The 16,974-nt window shown below is 39.9% G+C and overlaps 1 protein-coding gene across 1 annotated transcript; it reads right to left on the reverse strand.

Moving 5' to 3' along the window:
• Positions 1–8,002: 8,002 nt before the first annotated feature.
• Positions 8,003–12,933, reverse strand: LOC104602422 (laccase-17-like). The gene is made up of 6 exons (XM_010266106.2): positions 12,764–12,933; positions 12,448–12,599; positions 12,058–12,302; positions 11,803–11,931; positions 10,672–11,664; positions 8,003–8,417 (listed from the first exon to the last, which is right to left on the reverse strand). Exons 1-6 carry the CDS (start codon positions 12,887–12,889, stop codon positions 8,287–8,289), a joined length of 1,776 nt encoding a protein of 591 aa, XP_010264408.1. The 5' UTR covers positions 12,890–12,933; the 3' UTR covers positions 8,003–8,286.
• Positions 12,934–16,974: the final 4,041 nt, after the last annotated feature.

Genomic DNA, 16,974 nt, shown 5'->3' on the forward strand with positions numbered 1-16,974 from the left:
GCACTTAAAGGATTTTGTTGAAGGTGATGCCCCAACATCATCCTTACAATAGCCACAGGCCGAGCCCCACAATCATCGCCCCCTGGTCGGAGGCATTGAAGTCATAGCTGGAGGCTTGGCTTCGGGGAAGCATCTGCCTCGTCTCGAAAAACATACGCCCGGCATTACAACATCTAGAGCCAAGCACCGAAGTGGCTGAGGTCGGAAGACCTCATTTCCTTCTCAGATGACAACCTACAAGGGTATTTGTGCCCCACAATGACGTGTTGGTGATGTCACTAACCATTGCCAACTACATGGTGGAAAGAATCCTCATAGACAATGGCTCCTCAACTGGCATCTTGTTCTATGAGATGTTTGAGAATATGCATCTGACACCGAGTTGACTATAGCTTGTTGATGTGACACTTGTTGGTTTATCCGGAGTAGCTGTCAGACCTGAAAGAAAAATAATCCTACTGGTTAGCGTAGGGATTGAACCTCAGCACGTTACTCGGATGACTAAGTTCTTTGTCGTGAAGATAGGCTCACCTTACAGTGCCATCATAGGGAGACTGACCCTTTATGCACTCAATGTGGTTGTCCCGTCTTACCACATTGTCATGAAGTTCCCCATGGAGCATGGTGAGGGGTGGGCAGGGAAACCAACAAACAGTGCTACATTGTAGTGCTAAACGGCAAGAGCAAGGAAACCCTACCATTGGAGGGGCTTGACCTCAAGGTCGAACTGTCCAGGTGAGGCCATTTAGCCGAGGACCTCATCATAGTTCCCCTAGACAAGGCCAAGCTCGAGAAAATGGTACAAGTCAGGTCTCGCCTCCCTCAGGACATACTTTCCGAACTGGTAAACTTCCTCAAAGCCAATGTTGACATGTTTGCTTGGTCTTCTGCTGATATGCTAGGAATTGACCTCTCATTCATTACTCACTGGTTGAGCATGGATTTGAGTTGTAGGCCAGTTCGACAAGAGAAGGTGAACTTTGCACCAGAGCGTCGAAAAGCCATCCGAGAGGAGGTGGACAAGGTACTAGGTGCCAACTTTGTAAAAGAGTTACACTACCCCAAATGGCCATTTATGTGGTCTTGGTTAAGAAAGCTAATGGGAAATGGTGCACATGCATTGACTGTACAGATATCAACAACGCCTACCCCAAAGACAATTTTCCTCTGGGATTGATTACCTCGTTGATTCCACCACAGAGTAGGAGATATTAAGCTTCATGGATGCTTTCTTTGGCTATAACCAGATAAAGATGCATCCGACCAATGAAAAAAAGACTTCATTCATCACTAAGCACGGAACTTACTGTTACAAGGTGATGCCTTTTGGACTGAAGAACGCCGGGGCCACTTACACCAAAGATTGATGAACAAGATTTTCATAGAGCAGATGGGGAGGAACGTTGAGACCTATGCCGATGACATAGTTGTGAAGAGTCTTAGGGCAATCTAGCACACCTTGGACCTCGGTGAGACATTTAGGGTACTAAGAAAGTACAACATGAAGCTGAACCCCACCAAATGCGCCTTTAGGGTCACATTGGGAAAATTCTTGGGTTTTGTAGTCACCTAACTTGGCATAAAGGCCAACCTTGAGAAGGTACAAGCCATATTGGACATGGAACCCCTTCGGTCAATCAAAGAAACCTAGAGGCTCACCAATCGAGTCGTGGCCCTCAGTCGATTCATGTTCAAGTCGGCTGATCGGTGCATACCCTTCTTCTAAGCCATTAAGAAGTTGAAGGATTTCAAATGGACAAAAAATTGCTAAAAAGCCTTCGAGGAGTTAAAGTTCTACCTCGCGTCACCACCCTTGCTCATGAGTCCCCTCTCGGGAGAAACCTTGTTCTTGTAACCCATTAGCTGAGAACAATGCAATCAACTTGGTGTTGGTTTAGGAAGACAAGGGGGTTTAGAGGCTAGTATATTACGTCAACAAGGTGCTCTATGCGGCCAATACCAAATACCCAAAAGTAGAGAAAATAGCCTTTGCACTAGTGATCTTGGCTAGGAAACTGAGGCCTTAACTTTCAAGCCCATAACATTTCGGTGTTGACCAACCAACCCCTCAAGTCAGTACTTTCAAAGCCCGAGACATCGGGTCAGCTAACCAAGTGGTCCATCGAGTTGTTAGAGTTCGACCTGCACTATCATCTGAGGCCTACAATAAAGGTGCAAGCATTGACAGACTTATTGGTTGAGTGCACATTTGGCCACAACCACAACTAAGCCCCTAAGAATGAGGAGCAATTGTTGACCTGGACCTTGTTCATAGATGGATCCTCCAATTCCAAGAGAAGCAAACCCGACCTTATACTTTTGGCACAGTACACCTTACTCGAGGGCAAGTTGTATAGAAGATCCTTCATCATGTCTTACCTCAGATGCCTCCGCCAAGAGGAAGGCAAGTATGCTCTAAGAGAGATTCATGAAGGCAACTGCGACAATCGTTTGGGGGGCTGTACCAACTATGTAGTTGGTACAGAAGCGTGACCAATGCCAAAGGCACTCCAACATCCTCTATTAGCCTATGACGACCCTCTCGGCCCTTAACAATCCCTGGCCCTTCGCAAAATGGGGAATGGACCTACTCAGGCCTTCCCCCTGACCACTGGGAACAAGAGATACCTTGTCATGGTTGTAGACTACTTCACTAAGTGGGTTGAAGCCAAGGCCTTGGCAACTATTACGACCAAGACATTTTAGGGCTTCTTCTAAAAAATATCATTTGTTGATTTGGGATCCCATACATGCTACTTCAGAGAATGGTGTGGAAGCCTAGGAATAAAGCGACAATACACTTCAGTTGGCTACCCTCAAACCAATGGGATAACCGAGGTTACCAACAGGATGATCCTAGACGAATTGAAGGCAAGATTAGGTAAAGCCAAAGGGCTTTGGGTGGATGAACTGTACAACATTCTCTGAGCATACTGAACGTCACCTTGGATTGACACGAGTGAAACCCCCTTCAACCAGACATGTGGGACAGAGGTTGTCATCCTAGTAGAGATCGAGTAACCGACACTTTGAACCGAGTTATACTAGGAAGCTGAGAATAGTGAAGAGTTAAGGATCAACCTCAAGCTATTGGAAGGTGTTTGAGAGCAAGCCCAAATCAGAGTCATGGCATACCAACAAAGAGTTACAAGATACTACAACTCCCAAGCTAGAGAGTGTTACTTCAAGGAAGGTGATCTTGTCCTCAGAAAAGTCATGGTTTCTGAGCCTGGGGTTAGAAAGCTTGGCCCAAACTAGGACGGGCCTTAGAGAATCAAGCAAATAGAAGGACCCAACACCTTTCGGTTGGAGTAGATAGGTGGAAGACCTGAACCTCGTACATGGAACTCTGAAAATCTCCGGATGTACTATTAATAGCAATGTAATTATTTTAGTGGAAAATTATAAATGAAAAGTACAAGTTTCTCTCATCTTGGATCTTTCTCTATGTAAACATTCTTGTACCCTCTAGCTGCCAGGACCTCTCGATCGTAGCATACAACCTTTCTTAAGGTTATACGCCTGGACCAGATGGCAGCCCCCTTGGCCAGCCAAATGTAGCATACAACCTTCTTTAAGGTTATACGCTCGGATCAGACGTCGGCTCAAGGCTTACAACACTTTGCAAATCATACGCCTAGTTGCCTTTTGACCTTCTGTGACTAAGGCAAGAGCTTTCAGAACCTCAACAACTATTGATAAGTTAGGCCTTGACCTCAGCGTTGGCCTCAAAGACCCTTAAAGAAGTGAGCCTTTGGAGACCAAAGAACCAACATCGGCTAATTACTTAATAAAAAACATGATGAATGACACATTAAGTAAACATCACGTCCCCACTAAGGCAACCACATGTGACCTCGACCACAAAACCCTTGCGTAATGATGCACTGAGCATGATGTTGGCCTCAGACACAATCACCTTCCTTATTTTTTGCTAAGGCAAGGAGTTCCAAGTCTTTGGTAGCTACTATCAAGCAGCTTGTGGTGTCGGCATCGGCCTAAAGGACTTTAATATGAAATGCCATCACGAAAGGCTAAGTAAATAACACTTTTCCAATAAAGAATTACTTTATTAAAAGATGGCAAGTTTCTTTACAAAGATACCTCTTCGGGGGGAGGCATCGGCCCCTTGCACAGAACAAAAAATGAAGAAGAGAAAGAAGAGAAAAGAAGAAAGGAAGAGCATCTTTTGGCAAGAAACTTAAGTTCCATTTATTCAAGTGTCTTTACAAAAAAAATGCCTCTTATGGGGGAGGCATCGACCCTTACAGAAAAGAAAGAAGAAAAAGTATACAAGTTTCAGGGGCACGCAAGCCCAAACAAAAGAAAGTAAAAAAATAGTTTATTATCCCCCTCTAATCTGAGCGGTGGCCTGGGGAGTGGCATCAACAGTAGCGTTGGTAATTGGGTTCTCGTATGTCTCCAGTATATCTACTATCTGTTGAGCTTTAGTAGCGAATGAATCCAGCTGGCCGATGCCGAAGCTTGGAAGGGTTTGTTACTTGAGCCTTGTGGTCATCGAAGCCCTCTAAGTAATCCTAGAAGGCAAAGGTGGTCAGGTCCATCTCGTGCTCCTCCTAGATCTTATACTTTTTGACTGCCTTTGTGCTGACTCCTTCAACCGTTGCTCCATTGATGCCAATGAGGACTTTAGCTCCTTCACGAGCTCCTTGTTATTCTCCACCTTGACCTCGACCTTCTTGCGACGTTCATGCTCGTCGCGTGCTGGCCCTCGGCCGCCTCCCGATTGGACTGTGCCTCGGCCTCTGCTACTTTAGGCGCTTAATCTCCTCTTGTGCCTACTGAAGCTACTAAAGCAGCACCTTGACTTTATCGCAAAGGCCGACTGAGCAAGAGGCCATCTACACATGAAAAAGGAAAATCGTCAGTCACATTTCGCCAAGAAGACCTCGGTGACACAATAGACTCGAAGAAGTGCGCACATACCTCAACGACCTTGTCTAAAAGTGTATCATAGACCGAATCCACTGAATGTTGTATCCAAGACTAGCGGTCCCCGAGAAGGACCATGTTGACCTCTAGTTGCCGCACAGTTGTTGAGAAGAACTCTGTAGTTGGGGCCAATGCCTCTACGCATATCTACCATACTCTCTTTAGCCGAAGGTGAGGCCTCCGCACAATTCGCCAACTGGCCTCGATTGTTACAGCCTCAAAAGTGGGGGACAAATGATGTTGGAATATCTAGCCAACCCGAGGATCTTGACATGTGGCGTTGTCAGGTGTATCCAGGTCGTTCATCACCAACCACTACCAATTGCCGCCACCTGCTCCTAACTGCTTCTCCTCTAAGGCAACTCCAACTATTAAAAGGGGCTCCCACATTGAGGTAAATATGCTGGAACTTAAGCTCTAAGTCTCCTCTCTTGCTTGGTCTGACCCCTCGTAGCCTTCTACTAACTTGACTGTCGAAGTCTTTGCCCCTGGAATAACTCTCAAGGCCTCTGACATATTCTTTCTCTTAGTAGGTTAGACCCATTGACCTCGGATGGTAGAAATTACTTTGTTGCCCACAACTCCATATTTCGCAGCAACAACCTTTTACCCAAAATTGTACACAAATCAAACATTTCTACATGACTCAACATTATTAAATGTCATGTACTCCTAATTCTGCATAAAATGCTAATATGGCAATTAACTTCGTGGAATAGATCGGTTGTGAAGTGTATTAATCCCAAACACCACATATGAGTATTCAAATGCCTTATTAAAAAATAAAAAATAAAAGATTTGTTGATGAATGTTATTAGTTAAGGGGGTGTTCTATTTTTTTTGGATTTTGAGACGGGGGAAAGTTGGTCAATGGGATTTTGGTTCCCATTGACCAAGGATCCCATGTTCTTTTTTCAGTTTTATGTGGGGACCAGGGAAAGTTTATTTTCTTGGTATCATTTACCTAAGAAAGTGATACCCATCTTCTTGGTGGGTAAATAACTTTCCCACATAAGGGGGTAAGTTACCAACACTTGAGTGGGAAAAAAATGCCCCTTTTAATAATGGATTTCTATGGCTAAAATTGTCATTGCTTTATTTACTTGGGAAATAGAAGAACATGGGTAAATGCATTTACCTGAATAAGTGTTTCTCGAGAAAAACTTACCCAGATAATTGCATTTACCCGGGTAAATAACTTACCAAAAAGCGAATGGGGCTAAATGTATTATGTATGAGATATTAAGTAGGAATGCAGGTTGGATGGTTAAATCCTTAAAATAAGGAATGCCACATGCAGCATAAAACTAAGACCCAACTCTAAGACCATGACCTTGGATTCTGGGCCAGCCCAACATACGGGAAAAGCCTGAGTTTTCTAGCCGCTAGCCTAAGCATAGTAGGAGCTAATCCAACACAACTCAAGCTGAACTTGGACTTTTGTGGGCTCTCGATTGGTTGGGTTGGGAAGCCTTCTAGTTCTAGTTGGGCCTATCAAGTTGCAGCCTATTAAGTGGTCGTTTGGAAGGGCTTTTACTATGTGGGTGGGGTTCATCTGAGAATTTTATAAGCATTGTTTGATAAAAACAATGAAAGCCAAAATTTGGTTATTGTACAGTCATACGTAGCCTCCAGAGTTTAGACTTTCATTAAAGCAATTGAACTTTTTTGTGTGTATATGTGTGAGAGAGAGAGAGAACCAGAGTTGAAGGTGCTAACTGGCTCAGTTGATAAGGTTTCTGGCTGTTTGTAGTGGAGACTTGGGTTGAGCTACTCTGTGGTGTAGCATCAAGGAAAAGAAAAAAGTAGCTGAATCAAAGATAAGCCCTCCCAAATGGGCCATAAAATGGTTGAACTAATTGGAGATCACTATTCATATTTTACATTAGTGGTGTGCTTTTCTAATGATAAGCTAAGCATTCTTTTAAACCAGATGATGAGGGAAACTTTCAAAGTAAATGAGATTAATTTGTTTATTGAGCAAGTTGTGAAGATGCTCAATTTTACTAAAATTGAGTTTGGTTTAGTGGGCATTTTTATTGATGTAGTGTTTCTCATATAAGCATTTATTTGAAAAACATTACTTTAAGGTGGCATTCTTTTTTTGGATTTTGAGAGGGGAAAAGTTGGTCAATGGGTTTTTGGTTACCATTGATCAAGAATCCCATGTTCGTTTTTCAGATTTGTGTGGGGACCAGGGAAAGTTTATTTTCCTAGGTATCACTAACCCGGGTAAGTGATACCCATCTCTCATGTGGGTAAATAACTTTCGCACCTAGGGGGACAGTTGCTAACACTTGAATGGGGCAAAAATGCCCCTTTTAATAATGTATCTTTATGGGTAAAATGGTCATTACCTTATTTACGTAGGAAATAAAAGAACACGGGTAAATGCACTTACTCGGGTAAGTGTTTCCCAGGAAAAACTTGCCCAGGTAATTGCATTTACCTGGGTAAGTAACTTATCGAAAAGTGAATAGGGCCTAAATGTTTATTGCTTTTGTTAGTTGTTTTGTTGGATGTTTTATGAGTGTTTCAAATAATACCCCATAAAGTTACTTTCCACCTTAAATTAAAGATCACCACATAAGCATTTCCTTTCAATAAATACCCATGTTGGGGAAACAAGAACTTGAAGTTTCTCCAAATGTCTCATGCACATAAATTAAAGCGTTTCTTTTTTTAATGTTTATTTGATAAATATTATCAAACAGTGATTTCATGCACAATAAATGCCAACGCCTATGTGGTGCTAATGTAGTGACATTTTTCAAAAAATGCCCACGCAATCAGATATAACTTTTGTCTCCTTGACGAATCTTTCTTCACACACACTGTTTTTCCTTTTGTTTATTTTAAAGGTGCTATATAGGAACTTCATATATCTAGATCTCCTAAACTTTTCTTTTCCTTTTTCTTTTGGCTTCAAAATTTTAATATAGTATATTATGACATCAAGTTTATGCATGGATGATGTGAACGATTGAACCAACTGTTTCACTACTAAATTGGTCAACTTTCAAAAATTCAAGGAAAAAACTAGAGACAATTAAAGAAAATTGAAGATTTTCAATAAAATGAAAGATTGGTGTATGACAGAAGAAAACTCAATTTGGCAATGAAATGGGCATCACAATTACAAGTTTGTCATTTTATTTTTTTTTTCACTTCGACTTTTCAACTGTTATTCTCCAATCCAAGATCAGATTAATGGTGATGTGGACATGGAGGGTTAAGAGAAAACCTCTAAACTACCAACCACAAAGCAAAAAAATATCACAGAAACACTCCAACGAGGCATGCGAGCAGAATTCAAGTACATGGTCATCAAAATCAACACTTGGGAAGGTCCGAAGGTGGAGGTGGTAACTTCTGATTTGGAAGTTCGCCATCTAACACGATCCACACCATCTTCAAGCCCCAGCTTAGGTGGATTTCAAAGTGGCAATGCATAAACCATGCCCCTATTCACAAGCCATCATGCAAATAATCAAAGTCATTACTTTGTATTTAATACCTTGTTGATAATATATAAAAGTAGGTAAATAACAGGGATATATTTGGGGGTGGAGGATATATAGCAATGTATCAAACCATATTGACCGATACATAATCAGGGGCGGAGCTAGTTAGGGGGGACTCAGGGGAGCCATGGCCCCCCGTATGGTCCAGAAATTTGTACATTCAATACATTTTTCTATGTAAGTTTGTTTCTTTTCCTCACTTTTCACTTAATGGTTGGCCCTCCCTATGGCCCATTCATAAGTTTTGGCCCCCCTCATAAAAAATTTCTGGCTCCGCCCCTGTACATAATCATATCAATGACCTTTTGATACGTTCCTACAATGACTGTTTTGGGGTCTGACCTTTTGATACTCCACCAAGCCTTAAACTGATCCTTTAAATTAATTTAAAAAATAAAAGGCAGGCCAAATAACTTATCCTGAAAATCCAAATAATGTGCAATAGGTTAATCAGTCAATTCCAAGCTTACAAATGATGTACCAAGATATCTAACCCATCCAAGTGATGTGTCCAATCAACCCAATCAACCCAATCAACCCAAAATATAGAACATTAAAATGGTCTCTTAAAACCAATGAATTAGGTCAACCATCCAAGCGGTGTATCAAAAATTTAACAAATTTGGGTTATCCTTGAATTAATCCAAATATATGGGATACCAAAACGTATATTAAGTGCAAAGAATAAATTTTGGCTATGCAAATAATGTATTATGATTTGAATAAAATCCGACCTTTGCAGCACCAAGATTTTTATTAAGAAAAAAGCCAACTGAACAAAGTTCTGTAGAAAATAGCCAAAGATATGGGCCATCATAAAATGGTTTTCTAAGATTAGTCAAAGGTTCAAAATATCAATATAGCCGATATATCGGTTGGGGTATATATATAGTTTTTCTTCAAACTGATTCAGAGGGATCGGTTTAAGGCCCATCTACCCCTTGATATACCAGGTCAGACCCCAAAACACTCACTGTAGTAGCATATTGAAAGGCTACTACATGTAGTAGCATAAGATACTTATCAGCCAATACAACCCAATACGTATTGGTATTTTGAACCATGGATTAATCAATTAATCTTAGCAATTCAAATTATTTACTAGGATTTAAACTAATTTACTCCATTCAAATGTGGTACGAAATCAACAAATTGAAGCCATTTATATGGTCTACTAATATCAACCATCAAAATGATTCCAAAATTTTAACTAATCGAGGCCATCAAAACAATGTAAATAAACCCAAAAATTAAGACAGTAGTCCCAGTTAAGATAGTATCGGACGGTCTGAAAGAGGTTCTGGGTCCAGAAAGAAGTAAGCCCAACAAAGTGTTTGGGGCCAAGAGGATACCAAAACAAGGTTTGTGGAAGAAGGGGATATATGTAAGAAGAAAGGGTCTCCTTCCTTCCTTGTGAAACATTTTCGGAGATGCCAGGTGCGGTAGATGTGAGGGCTGAAGCGGTAGCTCGCTTTGGGTGTTATTGAGAGTCTTAGGCTGTGTTTGGTTTGAAAGAAATGCTAGGGAAAGGCAGAGAGACCTTAACAAATCTTGTATAGGCTTCCCTACTTTTTCTTTCAAATCAAACACAGCTTAAAGTTCATTCTAATCTCTCAGGTTCCTTTAGCAGAAATAGCAGACTAAGACGTGGCTGTAAGACTGTAGTGGAGAGTGAAGAGATGGGATCAAATCTTTTGGAAATAAGGTTGAAAAAGCAAAAACCCATGCTGGTAAAAGAAATTAGGTGTTTTTTTTTTCTCGTAAGAAGGGAAGAGCAAGCGAGAGAAATTCTAAAGGAGATGGAGCTTGATGATCAGATGAGTGGTGTGGGGTAGAGGAGGAATCATTGGATGAGGATGTCTCAAAGGCACACTTCGAGTGTTACAAACTCCCACAGATTAATTCATTGCTGTAGGGAGAGGTAGGTCTTGTTTTGGATTGGCAGGTGGTTGATGTAGATTTCGGGTTGGCTGTTGACAATCTGGGTTGGTGAGGGTCTTTGACATAATTGTATATTTTGTATACAATATATTTTCTCTCTTTTCTCAATATATTTTTTTCCCTTATCTTAAAATAAAATCAAGTTCGTTCCAAACAAGTAGTGCAAGTGCAACAGAAGAGAATTCTGCTTAGCATGAAAAGAGATCTGCCTCCAGTTTTGATTGCATGCATGCATTGTGTAGGTTATACGCACCTGGATTGTCTGCCAGGAAGCGAATGGCGACCCAACCGCCGGATGGCACGCCGATGGTGTTCCTCTCAACAGGATCCACTAGATTGAAATTGGGTGGATCCTTATTAGGATCATAGTTGCCGGAGCCTTGGCCGACGACAAAGAAGTTGAAACCGTGAAGGTGGAGGGGATGGCTCTCCGCACCAAGAATGCTAGTACCCTGCAACACTAGCTCCACACTGGTGTTGAAGGGAAGCACCACAACCTTGGTACCGTTACTTACCACTGTGTTGTTCGGTGGAGTGCCCGTATAGTTGAAGGGAAAGGGTGGGTTCGCCGGAAAATCAGTGGTATAGACCCCCTTCTCCTGCCCAAAGTAATGAGCCTGAAGGATGGCTGTGCTGGGCAGCGCAAAAGAATTATTGTTGATGGAAGCCGAGAACTTGGTGCTATTATTGGGCCCTTGGCAGGTCTGATTTTTCGGGCATGGGCTCGTCCCCAGTCCTACTGTGAAGAAGAAACGCTTGTCAACGGTCTGAGGGACGTTTGCAGGGAACTGGGTAGTGGCCAAACTGCGGAATCTACTAGAGAAATTAGCCACAAAAGAAGTATCGTTGATGGGAGGGAGGGTTGGTCGGAAGAGAGGAAGCTTCTGCTTCTTCTTCTTCCTGTTAATGGCGGAAACGGTTGAATTGGATGGTTGCTCATCATCGTATTCAAGGATTCCGGCAACGGTGGAATTGTCGAAGGTGCCTAAGCCAGTGAAGTATGGCCTAGCAGCGATAAGGAATGTGGCATTAGGGAAGAAGGGTTTGGCCTTGAGGAGGACATTAGTTGTCTGTCCGGGGGCGATGAGGAGTCTATCGGTGTGAAAAGGCTTCACGTAGACGGCGTCAGCTTCAACGACGGTGAGGGTGTGGTTGGCGATGCTGAAGAAGAGCTCTTCGTCGACTAAAGCATTGATCATGCGGAGGAGGTAAGTCCTCCCTGGTCTCACTTTCAGCTTGAACGTATCTGCCGATCGATAAACAGAACAGATGAATTGAAACAGTTACAATAATTAAAAGAAATTAACATCTTCAAATCTCTATCCGAGCAGGGAGCTAGCTAGCTTATATATATAGAATGTTTCATTCATTTCATGATATACACCTTTGGTAGAGCAGTTGTACAAGGGCCCCGGGAGTCCATTGATGGTGTAAGCATCGGAGACATTAGGGCCTCCTCCCGACTGCAGAGCCTGCGTGACCACTGCTTCAGTGTCTGCATTCCACCACTCTCCTGAAAACTCAAATCAAAGCTCCATGCATGTTAGTGAAAGCAAGCAGCTGGAGATCTAGCAAGCTACGTACTGAAGAAAGATATATTAATATCTCATTAATTAATTCAAATTGATAAATTAGTTACCAAAAACGATGGGGACTTCCTTGTAGGGTTTGGGGAAGGGGTAAGAGACATTTTTCTTGGGAAGGATGATGAAGGGTCCATAAAGGGTCGATCTTAGCCACGAGACGTGGGCATGCCAAAACAATGTCCCTCTCTGCCCTGTGATGCTGAAATTGTAAACGTAGGACTGCCCTGTTTGTATGGGGCATTGGGTCACATACGCCGGTCCATCTGCCCATCCACTCTGAAGCTGTCGAATTCCATGCCTGTTGTCAATCCACCAGGTGAAAACCTTGTAAAGCTATCAGAATACAATTAACCCTATTTCTATTAATAAATAACCCATGCATACAAATGCATGTTGATACGTAAAGACTAAAGAGAGTGCAATTAAGGATCGATATATCATACCAATGCAGGGATACATTGTTTTGAACATGGCTAACCACTTTAATAAGTACCCGGTCACCTTCCCTTGCGACAATCCGAGGACCTGGAAACCGACCGTTTGCAGTTATAATGCTCTTGGTGTGGCACAATCTCGTTACGTTTTGTAATTTGATCTACAAATTAAAGCAGCACAAATTTGAATCTCACCCAGAAGAGTCAAACAAATCAACTAAGACTATATTTAATATATATCTTCTCCATATTCAAGACTTTCAAGTAATAAATAGCTCATTAGTAACTTGACTCAGAACTAATTAAGAAGCAGACTAAAACATACATGGAATTCGTAGTGCCTTGTAGAGGCAAACACGAGTAGTCCTGGCCAGAGACATAAACAGCTGAAAGACAAAAGCCGAAGAGCATCCGTGGAAACAAGTGAAAGATGATGATGAGAAGCACCCATTTCTCTCTAAAGAAATGTGATTGGCACAGACATGTGACCCTGTCTGGTTCAATATATAAAGAGAGTCGATTGGAGGTGTTTGGTTGAGTTGGTGTTGATTTTACTGTAACAACAGAGAAAGCAAGTAACTTTCATGTTGTACAACCCCTTTCATTTTGGCGTGGCTAATTGCTCAGCTGTTGGTCGAGCTCACTTTTAGAGTGAACACCAAGTAATAATATTTCTTCCCAAATTGTGGTCAGTCAGTATTCAATAGTTTTCCATGCACTCTTTATTGAATGCTTTGTCCCCCAATTTATTATGCGTCAGTATTAAGTAATTTTCCAATGTACCCTTTCTTAAAAAGTCTAATTAAAATTTAGAAAAAAAAATGACAAATTAAGATATATGAATAGTGAGTATTTTATAGAAAATTTTCTCTGCAATAATGTTTTACCAAGAAAATTAATAATTTAAGTGTCAGAGCTACAAACCATCTTTTGTAGATAAAAGAAAAAAAAAAGACTTAGAGCATATAAATATATAGAACATAATTTTTCTTTTATGGTAGACTAAATTAGGGGATATATATTTAATTTTTCTTCTGTTTTTTTTTTTTTCTATAGCTTATCGGAGGAGTGGGGTTGTTAAGATAGCCATTTAGGGTTTCTCACAAAAATAAGCAAGTTTTTAAATGTCTAATCTGTTTAATCAATAAATTAATTGCTTAGTAATCTTGACTTGATCAGCTACTGTAATCACATCACAGAACCACCGCCGATGGGACAATGACGCATTGGCATCATCATATGCACCCTTTTGACATAAGCATCCTTCTCTTCCCCTGAGCCTGGAAGAAAATCATCTGTCCATTCTGTCCTGACCCAGAAATTTCCGGGCCAGGGATGGGCCGGTCAATCATCAATTCTATTTCTACCTAGGTCTCTATTTTCTTTGGAAATTTTATGGTTTATTTATCCTCTTTTCAAATTTTTTTAGGGATAAGTGGACTGCAATCCACCTCAGAAATCTGAAATTTCAGCCTTTCCTAGCTAGTCTATTAATAGTCCTCCTATAAATTGCATCCTGTCCGTTAATTTGGCATCAATCCACGGTCAGGATTCAGTCCACCCCTAGAAATATTAGCTCCACTCTGGGGTGGACTGAATTATAAAAAGCCCTTTTTATTTATTGGTTTTCTTAAGGTATTGTTTCAAATCCGCACCTTATGTTACATTATCCCCTAAATCCTAATAGATTTTTTTCATTTGTCCGTAACTGTACAAATTCATAAAAATCAATGTTTTAAAAAACAACCCGGAATTAGAACTGTTCTGGCCATCAGTTTTCGGGTCGATGGTTGGACCATCTAGTTTGAACGGATGGCCCGTTCTGACAAATAAATTAAAAAATTAATTAAAATTAAAAATGGCAAAAAACTGTTGAATGGGTAAAATGAGTCAATGGCTTGACTACTGGGTCAGTGGGCCATTGACTGATTCAATGGTTTTTGGCCAAGTACTAGGTTTGGGGTAAAACAGAACCAATTGCCTAGATGGTTTCCAGGCCGAACGGTTTGACCGTTCGGATTAAAGACGGTTCGAATACCACCATGATATAAATTTGAGGGTTTTTGACTCCACCCTACCTACATCTCTATCACTTACGGGATTGAAAATTAATTCATAAAATTAAAAAAAAAATGTGTTAACACTTCTAAATTTAAACCTGTGAAGGGTTACACACAATGAAAGCACATTCATGCATCACCACTCTTCCCTTGATAAGGTTTTCTCTATGTTTGTTTCTTTTTTGAAACACCAATGGACCTTAATGTTACACCAAAGATAAAAAAAAATTATGAAACAAAGGCTATGTATGATTGCAGTGCAAATTTATTTGCACTAATACAAATGCATGAGAGTGTAAATGTAAAAAAAATACAAATTCTACTTGTTTAATTTTATTTTGGATTTTACTTTATTCTACTTCATGTCTTAATTTACTTCATCTGTACTGCAATCAAACAAAAAAAGCTAAACTTTTAAACAAAAATAGGTCAACATTTAAACTCAAATCATTTGCACTATTATGGTTTTGCATCAGTACAAATTTATTTGCATTGCAATCAAACATAACCAAAAGAACAAAAACAAATACAAATACAGAGAAAAAAAATACAACATTTAACATGATTTGACAATTTGTGATCATCTAGGTTCATAGATAATTCATGCCAAACCTGCTGTACAAGTTCGTTTACGACTGAATTAGGTTTTCCTACAATACCCCATGGACCCGTTTGCTTGTAAAGGATTCCTTGGAACAGAAGACATACGACTGACATCACTTAAAATGGATGGATGTTTGAATTCTTAGATTGGCCAGTGTACACTAGGGGTAGAGACTGCTTAGAATAGCAGAGCTGACTCTATATAATTATTTTTATTAATGGCAGAAATGGAACACAAAAAATAAAATTGTCTTGAAAAAGAAAATGTTTTCCATTCAAGAAAAATGGTCCAGGAATTCAATAGTCTAGGTTAACCTATGATATTATAATTAAATAATGGAATTTTAAAATTTATATATATATATATATATATATAAGATTATAGAAGAAATTTACAAAATTTAGACATATCTTTGATATTGTTATTATTATTACAATTATTATTATCTAAAATTGTCACGTACAACACAAATTACCTATAAAATAACAACTCAGAACTTCATTTTTGATAATATAGCCTTAATAAAAATAATATTTAAAAGTGAATTATTTGTATGTTCATAAAATAAGTGTTTTTATTTTTTTAATCAAAATTATCTTATATATTATGTATGAAATTTACCTTTCGAACTGATACCGATTCAATTGTTAATCGGGACACAAACCAGATCTAACATAATTGGTGTGTGTGTATTATTGGATTTATTCATTTCAACAGCAGAAAAGAAAAAATCCCACTCCAATATTTTAGGAAGTTCCACATATATAATGCATACATTAAGAAAAAATCTACAAATAGAGCACATTGGTATAAGACTTTGTAGCCTCAAGATTCAAATACTCTCTTAAAAACAAATCCAGATTTGATGAACATCGACATTACCCAAACCCCTTTTAGTACTGTCCAAGCTCCAAACCATTTCACGTCAGGTTTCAAATCCTTTGAGGCTAAAACATGAGGCCCATTCTAAATCCTAACTACTACCTTTCTTTTTGCTAAAAGGATTTTATTCAATCTGGAAATTTGGAACAAGGTTCAAGACAGTGACTCCAATATAGAGTGGAAGATTCTCCAACTAGACTTGCTTAAATTCTAAGTTGAGAGCAAAATCTACCAGATAGTGAGCGAATAAAGATGAATTATCTGTTATGTTTATGTAAGGAAAACGCCAATTCAGGAATCCGATTACCACTAGAGCATGATTGTGAAGAAGCCAAGGCAAAGTTAGGCGATGATGAAGCACTTTGTCACTTATGCAATATGATTTTAAAATAAAATCTAAAATTTATGACAATTCATGGAGATTGCATCTCCGCCCCACAATGCCCCACAGCACATTCCCGCCATGTATTGGGAACATCTCCAGATGATGACATTATTGGGACTAGTATTATCATCGGGAGATGTTCACAATACACGGCGGGGATGTGTTGTGGGGCGGCTCCTGGTGGAGCGGAGATGTAAAACTCCAATTCATGGGTTTTATTAGTAGCCGGAAATTATTTTCCTCAAGCGATTACTAATAATCTTTATCAAATAAATATAAACTTTATATAAAAATATATAGAAAATCAACATCTTCAAGAAAAGAAAGAAAGAAAGGAGAGAAATTTAGAAAATGTACGGGTTCGGCCTTTATTTTATCCTAAAAAATATCGCAATGTATCAGTGTGTATCATATGATATGCATCAGTTTTTGAACCCAAGCAAGATTTAGGGGGGGGAGGGGGGGGTCTAGCTGTTAAGTTTAATCATCAGAACCCCTCCTGCCATATACCTAATCCAAAAGTGTCATCTTGAAGAAAATTAATAGTATCATGGTTTAGAAACACATGAAACACATTTTTTTTGGCATTTTATGCATATCGAAAT

Source organism: Nelumbo nucifera, chromosome 1 (assembly GCF_055504915.1).
Source record: "Nelumbo nucifera cultivar China Antique chromosome 1, China Antique-T2T, whole genome shotgun sequence".
Lineage (NCBI taxonomy): Eukaryota > Viridiplantae > Streptophyta > Magnoliopsida > Proteales > Nelumbonaceae > Nelumbo > Nelumbo nucifera.